The sequence below is a fragment of the Cinclus cinclus genome, chromosome 7 (assembly GCF_963662255.1).
Source record: "Cinclus cinclus chromosome 7, bCinCin1.1, whole genome shotgun sequence".
In the NCBI taxonomy this organism is placed as follows: Eukaryota; Metazoa; Chordata; class Aves; order Passeriformes; family Cinclidae; genus Cinclus; species Cinclus cinclus.
Window position 1 is genome coordinate 30,098,440 of NC_085052.1, and position 14,274 is coordinate 30,112,713.

At 40.9% G+C, this 14,274-nt stretch overlaps 1 protein-coding gene across 1 annotated transcript in view; it reads left to right on the forward strand.

Moving 5' to 3' along the window:
* Window positions 1-14,274, forward strand: part of ANK3 (ankyrin 3) — a 138,206-nt gene that overhangs the window by 22,224 nt on the left and 101,708 nt on the right. Inside the window, exons 11-13 of the mRNA XM_062496908.1 lie at window positions 2,371-2,469; window positions 9,244-9,342; window positions 13,548-13,745. Of these exons, the coding sequence (XP_062352892.1) occupies window positions 2,371-2,469; window positions 9,244-9,342; window positions 13,548-13,745 (396 nt within the window). The remainder of the gene's footprint in view (window positions 1-2,370; window positions 2,470-9,243; window positions 9,343-13,547; window positions 13,746-14,274) is intronic.

Here is a 14,274-nt window from a genome sequence, read left to right on the forward strand (position 1 = left end):
CATTTCCAGCCAGAATGATCGCCCCTGTCAGAAGCTGGGAGAGAAATATGCTGTCCTAATAGTTTTGGTAGCAATCCAGAAATATTAATGTCATTTAAACAGGACTTGGTTTTGAACATGAAAGTGGATATTTTTAATTTTTTCCCCTGTTACAGGCAAACAGTGTGATCTAACCCTTAATTGGTAAGTGAAAGTCACCTCTTTTAGTTTTGAGTTGTGTATTTGCCAGCACTTATCCATCTATTCTAGAATCAATTCTCCTTCATTTATGGCAACAGAAGCTTTGACTGGCAAATAATTAGATCCAAAGTGCACATTCTTAAGTGGTTATGCCCTCCCCTGTGCTGCACTAGATTCAGCTTAGTGTTGAGATGAGTGAGAGCCAGGCTTCTAATACGTATTTGTCTTGCCTTTTGTAATGCTGTCCCTTCCTCCTCCATTTTTTTCTTGATGCTTGGAAAATGCTTTTCTTCTTGTCTGTGTATGAGGCAGTAAATTAAAAGTACTAAATTACTTTGATGTATTAACAGGGCGCTAGGATCTATTAGACTGAGTTAACCTCAACATCAGCAAGTAGAAAAAAAGGTGTTTCTTTAACCTGAATTACCTGCAGTACTCTTTACTTGAAGACACAGAAATTATTTCCTTTACCATTTTTTTTTTTTGTCAGGAAAGTAGAATTCAACTCTCTCTCCTTCTGACCTCAGTAACATCTTTCCTCCTGGGAAGAGAGAAAAAGCAGAAAGTATCTCCACACAGTTGTTGTTCTCCATTTTTTTTCTGTCCTCTTTGTGACTGGTACAGTAATGTAGTGACCACATATTATATCCAGTGTCAAATAGAATAGACTCTTCTTTTAGAATAGAATAAACTTTTTTTTTCAAAATGAACTCACAGAAAATTTAGGTGATCACATAATTTTACCTCCCTGAAAGGACTAGATATGCTGTACTTTCTGTTTGATGTGCCAAACATCTTCTTGCTTTGCTTTGCTTTCTAAAGGAATGAGAAGCTACCCTATCACAGTCATCACTTTGATACTCTTAATGATCATGAATATTGTAGAAAACTCTCTGTCATTTAACCTCGCTAACATGCATTTTACCTCTGTGATAATATTAATTAGTACTTTCTAGTAGCTGTGAGTTTGCTTCACAGTGAAATTTCGTGTAAATGAAAATGTAGCAACTGCATTAGGTACTTGGTGTTATGATTAGCTGTGAGTCAGCTTGTCACATCTGAGAGGGAATCTTTCCTTGGTGCTGGTCCTCTATCACTCCGTTCACCTGCAGGTCTGAGGAAGCACTGCTGAATGCTCTGTTATCCAGGTCAGACACTGGTACCCCTCCCCAGCTGCTCAGGGTGCCTTTCTGATTCACTCAGCCACAGGACACACACTCACTGTAAGTGCTGCTTTCTGCTGTCTCCCAGGGCCACTGGTTTTATGCAGCCAGCTCTTTGTGCTGCCCCTGAACATGCAGGAGCACATCCTTTACTATTCTGTTTGTCTGCATACACTAGCTGAGTGCTCTGTTTAGATCCATTTTATTTTTACTTGGCTCCATATGATCAAATATATACAGGACATGGCCTTCATACGCCCCAAGATAAAGGATTCATCAGAGCATGAAGAGACGTCCTGGCTGCATCTTGTTAAAGAAGTGCCTGTGCTCACACACACACACACACACACACACACACACACACACACACACACGTTGGTTATGTAACTGTCCTCGATGTGCAGCACCCCTTCCTGCCAGGCACCACTCAGGGAAGCACGCACACTTCTCTGCAGCCCCTCTTCAAGCACAGTGTTACATCCATTAGAGGAATAAATGGAGTAGGCAAAATTAATGGTGGAACTGAAATGAAGTTGCTGGCCAGGCTTTCAGAGTTGGCTGATAATGTTCAGAAATAAGTAACGTTGGCCTCTCATAATTTTTGAATGAGATCTACAGATATAATAGTTTTGTTTATTTTTCTATGGCTCCACGAGGCCAGTGAAGTTGAGGTATGGATCCTTGTCACTACAGGCTCATAAACAGTCACAGATGGATTAAATTGCTAGGATTCAGTAAAATTGCATAAGTTCTTAAGCCAGAGTTGTGAGATGAGGCACAATCATGTCATCTTATAACTCTTAACAACAATTTGGCTTTTGCTTTCACCATGTACACGTTGAGATATCAGGCCAGTAATTCACATACGTGGTTGAACACAGCTTCCCTTTGCTTTCATGCTCCCAGGGAATCAGACTGTGCTATGCTTTAGCAAATTGGGCATAATTCATTCTGTAAGCAAACCAAAAATGGAATTAATGAAGGACACATATATGCATATTTATTTTCACATTTTTTTCTTCCACAGAACGATATCACGCCGTTGCATGTTGCATCAAAAAGGGGAAACGCAAATATGGTAAAACTGCTACTTGATCGAGGAGCTAAAATTGATGCCAAAACAAGGGTAAGTTCAAGTGTGAGTGCTGCCATTGACTGTGTGGAATTATTGCCTCTGACCTGCGTGTTGCTGAAGAGCTTAAATCATTCATCTTCCCTGTAGGCTACTACAGCTGCACTGCATTCTTTCCTTTAGGAAATGATTGCAGTAGGATACTAACATTTTACATCTCCTATAGCAGTGTGTGAAACACCAAGGATGGCAAAGCTCAGAGCCAACCATTTTCCATCTTCCCTTTCCAGTGTTTAATTAGGAGCTGCTTTTATCTACTTGGGAGTAGAGGTGAATGTACAGGAACGTGCTAAAAGACGAGAATTCAAGTCAGATATTTCAGAATTTGAATGCTAGCAGGATAACTTCGAGCTGCAGTGTGTGTTTGCCTTTCACTATCCACAGGCAGTGTCACAGACCATGATGTGGCTGATGAGCTTCCTGCAGCTCAGGCTCTGTGTGTGGGGTGTTTGGCTGCTGCCTGGGATTTGTCAACACATGTGTTGGGCACAAGGATGGTTTCCATCAGGCTGACACCTAACTCAGTGCCCTGAGTGACTTAGAAACTCAGTGCATATGGTTATATTTGAATGATGTGGTTGAAACCCAACCAGGGACATTTTATTTACTTACACAGCAGAAAAAGAAAGAAAAGAAGAAAAGAAGAAAATAAAAAGAAAAAATAAGGAAAAAGTTCAAATGTGTGGCAGTACACCTGGAACTAGTAGTGATGTGGGCTGTCAAGGCAGTCTTTGCAACACACTCCTGTGTGTGTGAGGTAACTCTCAAGAGCTGCCCTAGTAACTTTTTGACAATTGTAGTTTTCTTGAAATATTAAGTTATCACCTATACCTTTTCTCTTTTGAATTAGTCTGTGTAAGTTATACTGTTCAGAATCATTCTAAACAAAAGAAACAACCTGAGAATTGTTTTTCGACAGTTGTTCCTGTATTCATAGGTTTTTGTTTGGTTACTGTAGTCTCTGAGATTTCCTGCAGTGCTTGTTAGGCACATTCCTGTTTTTTTCCTCTGTCAGAAACATTTCATTCAGAAACAGGGTCCATTTATTTTGTCATCTCTTTATTTTCCCCACATGTTCTTCCTTATTGCTTGCATTTTACCTTTAGTAGCTGATGATTTATTTCTCAAATGTTTCAGTTTTTTCTAGTTGGGCAACATGGAAGAGATGACTTTTCATGGGTAATATGGACAGTGGGTATAGTTTCTGGACTGAAATTCCAGCCTTCTCTGTGCTACATAAGGGTACCAGGCTGAGGGGTGTGATTCTAGCTTGTGGTGGGAAGGGCCACTGGTTGGTGGTGTAACAGATGTGCCTTTGGTCAGAGCAGGGAGAACAGGACTTGGTGGGGGATTAGTTGCTTCCCTCTGCAAGTATTTGTATGGCTCACTGAAGTCCAAATCATTAGGGACCAGTACTTGAAATAGTTGGAGCCAAGTTAGTTCTTTTAGCTAGGAAAATTCGTGCTCTGCTTCATTTCCTATATCACAAGCTCCAGGGTCAGACAGTGGGATAATTTATGTAACTAAAAATACAGGCTGGGATGGAAACAGGATCAAGGAAGAGGGCAGAAACTCCCCAGTCTGGCACAGCTTCCCAGTGAGGCAAGTGATGACTGTGGTTCACAAAGCATGTGGTTTGTTTTTTCTGGCTCCCCCCAGAAAACACCCCTGATGGCTGTTTGGGGAAACAGTTCCCACAGACACCTATGCTGTCCAGAGGTCAGAAGGGATTTGCATAACTTTTCCTGCTCGCGCTGTACGTGTGTCACTCAAGGTTGCCCTCGCTGGCATTACCAGAGGCATGGTTTCCTGGCAGTCAGGAGGGAGTGGGAGTTGTGCTCCTGGCAGCACCAAAAGCAGGAGAAGGCTGGGAGGAATGTGGGGCTGGGTGATAAAAGGGCGTTGTTTCAGGAGTGCCGGCCTGGTTCTCATATTTAATTGCAAAGATTAATTGCTCTGAGCTGGCACAACACATGTTCCTGTTAAATCTCTCCTGTTGTTCCAACCTGACCCAATGTTGTTTTCCAAGGCTGAACAATTGAGATATGTCAACTTTGCAGATATTACCATTTTTATCTTTTTTTAAGAACTGTTTTTTTTTTTCAGTGTCCCAGATATAGAATGGCCCTACAAAAATACAGGATGACAAAGGCTCTGGTCCAAATATACTTTTCAATGGCATCACCACTGCTGAATGCATTGAAAGGCAAAGAGCAGCTGAAGCTGTCTTTTCTGACACATGTTATCAGCTGGATGCCCAGGCAGAGCCCAGCCTTGTGTGTTCTGTCAGGGGCAGGTGCTGAATGCACACACAGCTTGATAACAGGTGGGATTTGCATGTGAAAATAAGTGAGTCTCCTAGTACCATATTTATAAATGTGAGACCTCTCTCTTCTTTTTCCTATTTTTTAAAGCAATAAACAGAATTTTTGTATGTAAGGGATAAGCAGATTTTTTTTTTCCTGTTAGGATAGATTTTTGTCTTGGACATTATGATATTATTTAATTCAAAGATTGATAATGGAAAACAAAATACCTCCTTAAAGGTAAATGACAGAGGTTCTGTACCCTTATGAAAGGACAAATAAATATCTTGAAATTGCTGGTTTCTGTTTCTTGAGGAGAGAAATTATTGGGCCTTTGTTTCTCCTGATTCTTGTCTGTATTTCACCTTTAAATGAGAATGCAGAACATACTGTTTTGTGTTGTTGACCAAACACTAACAGAGCCAGGATTTGCTACTCTGACTCTTAGATGGGACAGATTTAGCTATTCAGCTGGCATTTTGTGGTCTGTTGCTGCAATCCATTCTCTGTATGGGACACTGGAATACTCTCCATATAATGATCATTTTAATTGTTCACAGAAAAAATGATTTTATAGATAAATTACAAAAAGCCTTTCCTGAGTAATAAATAAGTTGAGAGAATAATTTCTTTTCCTTAGTCATTTACATGAGCATTTGTGTTTGCTGCTGACAGGTGGTCCAGGAAACTATAGTGCTGCACAAAAGGTTGACATGAAAGGCTAAATCCATATCCTGTTTAAATTATTGTAAAAGTAATCCAGGAGCTCCCACTTCTTCTCTGGTCATTAGGACTGGGATTTGATGAGCACCATTATACTCTTACACACCTCCACACTGTAGCTGGGAGTTGAGAGACACATCCCAAAAATTATGTTAAAATTTTTTTGAGACTCAGACATGCCTTTTTCTCCATTTTAGTTCACGCTATGTTGCATTGTTTGTTTTAACCAGCTGTTCATCTTCCCTCTGTTGTCTCTTTTGTGCAGGAGGTGTCCACCAACTAGTATTTGGTGCTGGGTACCAAATTCTTAAGGGTACTCCTCCAGAAATATGTACTACCAGGGCAGCTTTAATCATTCTGGTTTCTGGCTGATTCTGGGCAAAGGCCTGTTAATACCTCATGGAACATGTTTACTGAATGTTGCCCTAATTATGTTTTTCCTGTCTTCCAGAAAAGACTTTAAAAGTAAAATTCAATTAGAGAGGTTGATTAAATTAGCTTGATTTGCTTTGGCTGTCTAATACTTAATATGCCAAAGTGAATTTGTGTCTGAGGCAGGCAGCAAGCAAGTTGCAGCCTGGATTAACAATAAATGTGTATAATCTCCATTCTCTTGATTTTGCAGCTAAATAACAGGCCCAGCACTCATATCTGCATGAAAACATGTGGGATACACTCTTTGAAGATGCATCGGATCATGCATAAGCTGGTCCACAAAAACCATACATATTACAATGTGAAATAACTACAACAGCACTGCTTGGCACTGTGAGTGTGCAGGGAGAGCAAACCTTGCTTGTTGCCCTGCTGCCCAGAAGGGGCAGTTTGCAATAGTGCCAGTGAAGTGAAGAATTCGGGAGACCTGGAGCACGGAGGGGCTGGGAGATAGAGCCCTGCTAGGCTGAGGGTGTGCATGGAGAGTCACTCAGCAGTGCTGGGCAGAAAAACCCTGGAGGCAGCAGTAATTGCTCCCCTGGGAATGTGTGCTGTCACCTCTGGCTCAGGGGACAGGAGTGCCTGGTGCTCCTGCCAAGGCTGTGGCCAGGCTCCGGGAGTTGGCTCAAACTCTGACGAGCTCTTGCTGAATATTTACATCACATTTAAGTTGTTACTGGTTATTTTCCTTGGCTTCATCACTCTTAGACTGGGTTACAAGCTGATGCTCATTGATGTGAGACCTGTGGTACTGAGGCTCCTGTGGCATTGGAAGACAGCCCAGAGGATGCCATGATGCCAGGGGATTACTGGGTGAGCTCTGGCAGGGAAGAGGTAGCTGGGGAGTACTGGGAGGCTGTTCTGCTGACCCCATGCTGCTCAGGGGCCCCTTAAAGTCATGCATGGTGGTGAGGAGGCATACTGCAGCAGGAAGGCTCGGTCTCAGGACAGGGTTGACTCCAGTGTAACAAGAGCTACACAGGTATCCAAGTGTCAACAGGGACCAGAAGAAATGCTTAGGTCTTTTGTGTGTTTAAAATAAAAGCCAAAGCAGGCAGCAGCCCCAGAAATGGGTGTGCAATGCTAATGAGAAGCTTGTGCCTGATCATAACTCCTCCTATTGTCCTCTTGGCTTTGCTGAAGCTGCTCTCAGGCTCTCTGGAGGGATAGATAATACAGATGATATGATTTATCATGTCAGTGCATACTTACAGAGTCCTTAATCTGCAGATTATTGTCATAATCGTTTGTAATGGTTTTTCTGAGCCACTGCAGACTATCATATTAAGGCAAGTTTGCTTCCTAATACATGTAATATAGTTTATACTTCACATACTGTAGCCTATGTGAACAGTAAATAAGCAACTAGAAAATCTCCTGACAAATTCAGTGAAGACTCGCTGAACTCAGAACACTCTGTTTTAATCTCAGAATCTCTTTTTAAAAAATAAATCTTTGTGAGCTTCATTTCAGAGTGCCTCTGCACATTTCTTTGCCAGCTCTGAGTGTCATGTAACAATTTAACTAAACCAGTGAATAGTGTCTTTTGAAACGAAATTAAAAAAAAACATCTATGCAGCTAAATTATCTTCTGTCTTGGAGTGTATTTTCTATTTGTGGTGGGAGACCTGACAATCTAGTGTACATGATGATCTTCAGCTCTTGCCTGCAGGTCTGTAGTTACCTAGCCTTGTTAGGTTTGATTTTCCTTCCCATACAAGCTTTCTTTTTTCTGTAGGTGATATTTTCATGCCAAATGTTTGTGTTTGCTCAGTATGTGATATGCCTTCACATATGGAAACTACTGGTAGAAGAAATATAAACTACCTACTTTAAACACTTGTGAAGCTATAGCAAAACATTTGCAACTCAGCTGAAAAATGCATCAGCTGAAACCTGCATCATTTGTGGGTTTCGGTATCTTTTCTCTTTGTCTTAAGTGTTTTGAGCAATACATCTTGAATTTGTGCAGTATCATTTCAACAAGATGCACTTTCCAGTACTTTATGGGCTAAAATAGCAGGAAGAAGTAGAAATGACAATGGAATTGATTTGAGAGATGTCAGTAAGAACATGGTGGGCCAAGCTGCATTCATCTTGTGGGAACAAATTACTCTCTGAGTTAAGGGAATTAAGCGTGAACCAAAATGTTTTCTTCATCTATGTCAAAAATATATGCCTTACTTTAAATGCAAGAGCATGCACAATGAGAACCATAGAAGTTTTAAATGGGAGTAGCAGGAAAAGTTTATCATGACAATTCCTGCCTGTTATCTTTTATAGGTTTATTAGGAGCAGGCAAAAATGTAGAAGCAGGAGAATGTTAGGCTCTTTGAACCACCTCTTCCCTCTCCCTAGCTGCCCTCTACACTTTGCAGGGCTTAACCTGATATTCCAGTAGAGTGTGATTTAGGAATTACCAAGGAAGAATATTATAATTGCATGTAAAAAGTATGACTAAGGAAGTACCTTAATAATACTTGTTATCATACAGAAATGGAAGAGGAATGCATGTGTGTGAGGGGAGTGTGTGAGAAGGAATTTTAGATAATCCCTTATATCAAATGATGTGACATATGTATTCTAGACAATACAATGTATGTGTTTTAAGAGTAGTGGAAGACATCAGAGAGAAGCCCCTACCTTTGTGACTTGTAAATGGAAAACTAAACTTTCTGAAAACTGTGACATCATTGTTTGCAACAAGCAATAGGATGTTGACAATTACTAAGCAAGCTATTCTAAAAGAGGTATGGACAGTATGCCTTGACTCTAGGCTAGTCATTTAGCTAGAGGTCACATAAGCACAGTCTGCACAATGAGACAGAAGGGAATCCAACATACTTCCATCACCTGAGATTAAGATGGTTTTCTCATCTGCTGTACACTTGTCAAAATCAGTGTAATAAAAGAGTCTGAGGAGGATTTTTTTTTTTTTCCTCTCAGACTAACTGACTATCCGCTGACTCTGATGCACACTGACACGTGAGAAATCCAGTTTTCATCAAGGCAAGCAGGCAAAAAGTACCTGAAGTGCAATCTCATCTTTTTTTTTGCATGTGCAGTGAGGACCTGGAAGAAGCCCACTGCATGAACACCAATGTGATATGACTATTTACATGTTCAGAAAATCAGAGCCAGAGTGTGCTCTGTTGGTTTGAACAAACAGGTTCAAGTGTTCATTTGCAGAAGAGCTTCTCCTTGCAGGAATTAATGAACTTCCTAGAGCATCACAGGTCCCTACAAAAGTGTGCAAGATTTTAGCGTGTCTGACGCTGATCAGTTATAACTCTGTATCCCACAGGATGGGCTGACCCCCCTCCACTGTGGAGCAAGAAGTGGCCATGAACAGGTTGTAGAAATGCTGCTGGATCGTGGTGCCCCTATTCTTTCCAAAACCAAGGTAACTGATAACTCTTTCCTGGTGGGATAATCCTTGTATGTTTTTTTTCTTTTTCCTAAGGTAATTCTGTATGTCCCATATGTTTAAGGGTCTGGCAATAACTTTCCTATTTCTTAGTTATTTAAAGTAACTGTGTGGGAGCTCTCCAAAGTGAATGCCGTATGTAGAGCACGTCTGCATATGTAAAATGTGTTAAATTGAGATATATAAGAAAAGATTCCTGTGCCGACCAAAAAGGCTTGTGTGGTAACCCTATCCTTCGGAATTTCTGTAGCTGAAGAACTCTGTGTCTATCCTGGAATAAATACATGGTGATTACAATAAATCTTCAGCTTGAACCAATTTACCCTAAGGCTAGAGAAGAGACGAGAGATAAAAATAGAGCAATGTCCCTTTGCAGAGACAGCTCGTATTTCCTAAGGACTTAGCCTGATTATCAGTTTCTCCACTTTCTGTCTCTCTACAGTTTATCATGCAAAATTCTTCCTGATAATTTCAAATCACCTGTGCCAGGTTGCACAGATTGCTTTAGACCCAAGGGCTGGCGTTAAAGGAAGCATTTGCCAGAACTCTCCTGGTGGTGGTCTCTGCTGTGCTGTTACTGCTGATTTCAAATCTCAGAGCAGCAGCCTGCTTTTCACCACTGCAATCCATGACTTCCCCATTCAGGGATGACATTTGGGCTATGCAGTTTGTTGAAGTCCTTTCCAAAGATAACCTTCCACTACACAGTGCTTTTTTTTTTTTTCTTAGTCTGTAACCAATGTGTTTCAGCAACATTTCTGTTCCTTTGTTATTTCTTTTCTCTCTTTGTCATCAGAGCCCTATTCTGTCTCAGCACCCTTCTATATTCTACTTTTGTCCTCTCTCCTTTTTGTCCCCTTTACTGGAGTATATTTAGCATTTGTTTGGGGAGGTTGGCACCAGCTTTCCTCTGCTCAGTGAGTCACTGGCAAGAGCTGTCATGGGTAATCTGACAGACAGTTTTCACCCATCCTCTGCATGTGGAATTTCCATGGACTCCCACAGCCCTAGCTTGCAAACTCCATGAGTGGGGGAGAACCACAAGGGACTGTCTAGGAAGCCTTTGGGCCACATCTGCCACTCCTGGAACCTGCAGCTCATGCTCTAGGGAGAAAGGCTCTTCCACCCTCTCAGAGAGCTCTTTTTATTACTTAAAGGGAAAAAAATCCCCAAACCACCACCAAAACAAAACCACAAACCCCCAACCAAACAAAAATACCCCACAACAACAAACCAAGCCAAAGAACACCCACATAAACATACACCCTATTTCTTTCATTTCCACCACTGTAAACGAAAACCTCTCCTAAGGAACTACTTTTCTTTTTTGCGTGGATGTTGTATTTTCAGGTGTTACCCCAAAACTTAAGTTGCTGTTCAAGGACTGTAGGTTTTGAAGTTGTTGCTCTTCCTGACTAGGCTCACACAGCCTGGCCCAGAGTTCACTAGACAAAATCAGGGTGATTACATGGGATAGTGGGTTTGAAATTGCCTGAGGCTGAGAGACAGACTGGATGTTGATCTGCAGAGGCTTATATAAACAACTTTTGCAAAATAAGAGCCTGCTCTGGAAGAGGGAAAGCTGTTACATGTTAAAAAGTGAACAGAAGAAAGTGCAGAACTTCCTGCATTTCCTTCTGATGTGTTAATTCTACCATTTTCAGAAGGTAAGCTAGTAAGTAGCTGTACTTCTGAATGGCATAAATGAATTCATTCATTTGGCACTAAAGTGCAGTACTGTCCTCTGCAAAAATCAGTGGCTCCATTCTCTTCAAATTAAGTAATGTATTATTGGAAATAGGACACATCTTTGAAAGAATTTGAACTTCACAAAATTTTCTCATGTTATATAAGACTCTTTCAGAATAATAACCAAACTGCAGTTTGATAGCTATTTCCTGCTAGAGATAGTTTAGTGTAATGCTGACCCTTTTTTGCACTGGAAGAACCTTAGATTTATTTTCATGTAAGGCAGTGACCTAATGTATTATATGGGTTTGTTTTTTTTACTTTTTGTTGTTTTAAGGTATGGTGTGACCTTATGGTCCTTAATGGTCAATATCTTTGATTAATCTTGAACTTCCCCTTTTAATATTTTCTTGGCAATCTTTTAAAAAGCAGTAATGTAAGAGTATTTATAAAGTGGCTCCATCTCAAAGTACCAAATCATTTCTTAGGGTCATTGTTGGGTTGTCTTTCTCAAGAATGATGTGGGCCTGGAGAGCACTCTTACATGTTATATTTATTTTTTTAATGTGGCATGGAAATATTAACTGACTTGTGTAAGATTATAGAGTATCATCAACTGCAACAGATTAAGCCTGGTTTCGTGTGTAACAAAAGACAGTTTTCCATTATTTTTTTTGTCTTCATCGACTTCTTTAGCATCCAGTCTTATTTCTTGCTTTTCTGCTTGAGGTCTGGCTAGCTGCTGCACTTCTCTTGTCCATGACAAATTTCTATCAAGTATTCTGCTGATTTTTCAGATTTGCTCTGTTTCTTCCATTCTTTTCCATCCATGTCAGTCTTTTTGGTAAAAGTCTCTCCTTAAGGGAGTCCCATATCAACTTCCCAATCTCTTACTGCATTAACAAGCGTGGTTTGTTGGCTGTTATTGTGAAGAATGACACTTTTCACCCAAAGGATCTCTCTTACAAAAGTGGAGAAGGATGATATTTAAAGTTTCATGATATTTTACTCTCACCTAAAAAGCATCATCACTTTTGCCAGGAGGACTTGGTAACCAAGGGAAATTAATCTCTTTTGTTATACTGTAAACTACACTAGAAGACAGTGGAAATATTTAAAATGCCCTACTAGTATCAAGCTTCCATGCAGATAATTGCTTCAGTAGCCTTTGGGAATGGGAGAGAGGCTTATCCAAGCCAACATAAATCACAAGTGAGATGCCAATGAGATAATCTTACTTGAAAGATATTACTGTGTCCAAGAACACGTGTCTCAACACTGCAAGTAAACTGCTCTCCAGTTCTGACAGGATGCGCCTGTTTTCTTTCACCATCCTGCTTCCATCTCGACTTAAAATATTGTTTCACTGCGTATTCTCACCTTTCTTTGGAGTAGTTGTTGTGGCTGTTATCAAAAGGGTGTGTTTCAGAGATCTCAGCTGGTTTTGCCTCACTGCTTTGCCTCTGCTGGCTGCGGTCACACGAGGGCACTGCGTCTGTGAGCAGAGTTTGTGTTTCACGATGCAGACACAGTGTACTGGCAGTCACTTACAGCTTGTAAACTATTGTGTGCTGCTACAAGAATAGCTTCTGCACTCAAAACTAATTTTGGCATTAGGAGAAGAAGAGTAAAAAAAGAAAACCATCAACTGGAAGAAGGAGCTAAGAAAGCCTCTTTCATTCTGGCATATATTTTTAATCTTTCATCATGAAATAGTGTCAGTCCTTTCAGTTTTTGAGAATTTTCTCTCATGGTTTCACTCTGGAATATTATACATTTTGGCATCTTGTTCACTATTTTAAATGCTGCAAAAAACTATTTACTGGTACATGAGTCTCTCTCAGGTGTTTCCCTGGTGGAACAGCTTTACCACTGCTGCTGGTAGGTTACAGCATGGAGGTTTTATTCAGAGGTTTTTATCCCAGTTGAAACTTCTGGTGTTTTACCAATGTGGACTGGGAAGAGTGGTCTCCAGAGTTGGGTAATGTGGTGTAAGCATGTGTACAACTCAAATTCAGGAAAATACGAATGGAGGGATAAAGGAAGGCTGTAGTGTTCACTGAGTGATGCTCTGACCTATGCTGTCATGCTTGGTTTATACAGGCCACGTGTAGAGTGGCGAGTATAATTCAGCTTTAAAAACCAGCAAATTCCCTGACTGGGGTGTTAAAAGTCACAAAATGCTGTTCCTCATGTAACTCATGTAAATTGAACAGCTTGTCTGAGCCATACTGGCAGAAAGACGCTGCATTTAGATCATCACTGATATGTTATGATGTTTTTTCAATGTGGGGCTGCCTACAAACTGTAACCAAACAAGCTCCAAAATCTGGAGTCAGAACCCCCATCCTTACACTGAACACGTTATGTTTATTTTGGGTGCTCTCTGAGCTTGTAAAGTTCTTCATACAGCAAGCGCTCCCCAGAACAACACGGAGGAGTTTCCTTTCTCTGAGCACCCTCTAACCCATCTGTGCTGCATCTATTGGCAGAATGGTTTGTCTCCATTGCACATGGCAACACAAGGGGATCATCTAAACTGTGTTCAGCTCCTGATTCAGCACAACGTGCCTGTAGACGACGTCACCAATGACTACCTGACTGCGCTGCATGTCGCTGCCCACTGTGGCCACTACAAAGTCGCCAAGGTTCTCTTGGACAAGAAAGCTAATCCCAATGCCAAAGCACTGGTGAGTACAGCAGGGCGCTGTTCACAGCTGAACATTACTGCAAAGCTGTGCTGAGACTTATTGGGAGTTATTTTCTGCCTGCTGATGGCTGACAGAGAGGATGTGCTGTCATTGCCGCAGCCCAAGAACAAACGCTCGAAGTTCAAAATGTTAATAATGTATCCTGCAATCAGAGAAGACCTTTGCTTGCAGTCAGTGGTGACTTATTAATTTCTAGTGTAACTAGAGCACTTTTCCTTCCTGGTAGCTTTTTATGATTATGAATAGATGAAACAACTGGAGACATAACTGTGCTGTAGTTTTGGTATGGAGAGAATCCTTATTTTCCAAGAGTTTGTACAGAGAAAATAATCAGTGACATTTGAAACAGAGGGAGTCTTTGTAAGTTCTCAGTGGTGTGAAACAGTAAAAGATAGGAACGAGTTACATATTGAGTATTTGTGGTGTTCTATGCCAATGGAGTCCTATGCCTTTCTACTTTAGAAACAACCTCAGCAGCAAAATACATTAGTGCAGTTAAACTGCATAC